The sequence below is a fragment of the Sinocyclocheilus rhinocerous genome, unplaced genomic scaffold (assembly GCF_001515625.1).
Source record: "Sinocyclocheilus rhinocerous isolate Xijiao unplaced genomic scaffold, SAMN03320098_v1.1 scaffold896, whole genome shotgun sequence".
Classification (NCBI taxonomy): Eukaryota; Metazoa; Chordata; class Actinopteri; order Cypriniformes; family Cyprinidae; genus Sinocyclocheilus; species Sinocyclocheilus rhinocerous.
The window spans coordinates 899,856-902,582 of NW_015648505.1; the positions used below are offsets into that span (position 1 = coordinate 899,856).

The 2,727-nt window shown below is 37.0% G+C and overlaps 1 protein-coding gene across 1 annotated transcript in view; it reads right to left on the reverse strand.

Moving 5' to 3' along the window:
- Positions 1 to 2,436, reverse strand: part of LOC107709757 (vacuolar protein sorting-associated protein 37D-like) — a 46,347-nt gene extending 43,911 nt beyond the window's left edge. The window contains exon 1 of the mRNA XM_016514362.1: positions 2,105 to 2,436. Within this exon, the coding sequence (XP_016369848.1) occupies positions 2,105 to 2,272 (168 nt within the window). The 5' untranslated portion in view covers positions 2,273 to 2,436. The remainder of the gene's footprint in view (positions 1 to 2,104) is intronic.
- Positions 2,437 to 2,727: the final 291 nt, after the last annotated feature.

A 2,727-nucleotide genomic window follows, 5' to 3' on the forward strand; every position in this document is an offset into this window, starting at 1 on the left:
GTAGGTATGTTGGGGCGTGTTAGAACGAGCCGTTTTAGGTAGGCGTGGTTGACTTTTAACTTTTATAAAGAATATCTCTTTGGATTTGAGACTTTAGTCTTTGCAACTTTACAGATCTTCTTTATGCACCAAGAGCTTGTAACACTCCAAAGAGAAAGGAAAAATTGAAATCGCATCATACGACCCCTTTAAATAACACTGATTGTTCATAATTCAAACATGTCATTCCAAACCTGTATGATTTTTTTTCCTTTCTGTGAAACACATAAGGAGAAATTTAAAAGAATGTCCTGGCTGCTCTTTTACATACAATGGAAGTGAATTGAGAAAGAGGCTGTCAAGTTTCATAAATGACCAAAAAGAACTGAAAATGACAATGACCATAAATGTGGTGCCATATAGTCTTCTGAAGCTAAATGATGGCTTTCTGGAAAATCTTTCTTTTTAAATGTGTCATATACATTTAAAGTCAGTGATGCCTCCATTGGTTCTCATGTGTCATCTCGTGAACAATTGTGATGCTGAACAAGTCTGAACATGTGCAAGTATGAGACTTAAGAATACTAGCTTAAATTGTGCTCTGTTTCTCCTCTACAGACTTTGTGGTTGGTACAATTTTTGTCATTTTCTAAGCTTGACATCCTCGGTCCTCATTCACTTTCACTGTTGCTTAAAAGAGCAGCCAGGGCATCTCCTGTTGTGTGCCCACAGATAAAATAGAGTCAAGTTTAGCATGACATAAGGAACTCTTCCTTTAATTTATGAGTATAATGTACTGTATATGATGTCATATTTTATGAAGGCTGAGGTTGTTTTTATGACCTAGTGCAAACATATTTATCCTTATATTTCAAATAACATGCTCAGGCTTCCTGTAGGCATGCGGGGATCTGGTATCAGGCTACAGCAATTTAAGTCTCAAATGTCATATATACAGTGACACCGGATCAGTCCCAAATGAGAAACGATTTTCTAAGCTGAAAATGAATGATGCACCTTAAGAGCTCTCATATAACCTCGCTGTGTTTCAATACACAATAATCTGAGAGAGAGATTTTATAGCCTAAACACGGTGAGCCAGAAAATATTACAACCATACAAAATGCATTTCAAATGCATTTATAGGAACAGAATACAAAGAAGACTGACTGCATTACAATAACCGCTTAAAATGCAATGAGTGATATTTAAGAGATGATGTACAGTCAGCCGCTCATTATTGCGACTCTCACACAGTCTATATGGGGGAGGGGGCATCTATACATAATATAAATAAATGGACATTAAATATAAGAGTTTTTAGAAAGAATTTGAGAATTAGTTTAGTCTAAAGCTTCAGCTAACAAAAACAGCCCATTACATCTATTAAGAAAAAAAAAGTCCAATTAGAGAGAGAGAAAGAGAGAGAGAGAGAGAGCAACAACATGAACACTGCAACAATATAACAATAGTAATTTATATATTATTAATCACTTTCTGTGGTGCTGGATTTGTTGCTTTTTACACAACACTGAAATATGCAGCTGAGCAGTCAGTAAGTATATATAATGTATGAAAATGTTGCACTGCTTAATGATGCGATTGACCAATCAGAATCAAGTATTCAGAAGACTTGCGTATTAAAACTGATTTTTATATCAAGGGAGGGAAAAATAGCATTTTTTTCAATAGTCGTTCGCTGGCAAAGCTGTAATGTAATTATGTTAATATGTGAAGCAGCATATTCCTAAAATAGTTTAATTCGTTATTTACTTTTAATGCAAAAACTTTAATGTGACAGTAAATATTTGGGAAAAGATTCCCTTAAGAAATATTGTCTGTACAAAACACTAGGCTATTTTATCAAGTACATGAGTCTTTGTAGTACGTCTGCAGTGCAATGGTCTGCAGCGCTGTATACGGTACACGGTGTATGTGACGGCGTGTAATGCATATAACACGCTACACAGATCAGTCTAATAGCGTTAGGTGAATGGAATAAAATCTACCGCACAGTTTGTTCAAATGACAAGCACAACAGCTGATCAGAGAAAAATGACAAGCATGCAAAGAAGAAACAGCCTGTTAATGGTCTAAACTGTGTGTGTGTGAACGGAAGAAATACCTTTTCACTGAGTCGCACGATCTGATTCATTTTTTCTTCATCTTGTAGGAGCTCCCGTAGTTCACTGCTATTGAGGACCCTGTACCCATCTGGGTAAGAGTTCACGTCCCTTTTCTGGGACATTCTTGTCCCCGTGAGGCGCACTAAACAACTCCGTTTGCCAGCCATTTAACTTCCATTTTGCTCACGCTCGGCGCCAAATGTACGTGAACCTCGGAGCAGCTCTCATCGGCATGTAGGCGCTCCAGGACTGACTGTTAAAGAAGACAATGCACGGAGAGACTATATGGCACACGTTTACAGATTCCTCCAGTTCCGCATTCCACCGCCAGGAGGCGCCACACCGCAGCACTGACAACATGACATACAAAATCCACAAATCAGTTACATGCGGCGGAGATATAAAACGATTCTTCATGCAAAGAGTACGTTACAGTAACTTAGCCGAGTTCTCTTATCTTATGCAAAAAGACAAAGAAATAATTTTACCCTTTTATTAACTAGATATTAATAACTATTCTTTTAAAGAAAAGTAAAATAATAATAATAATGAGAAGTATTAGCTTTCACTTTGGCCTAAAGCTTCAGCTAAGAAAAATTACACTACATCTATTAGCTACAAA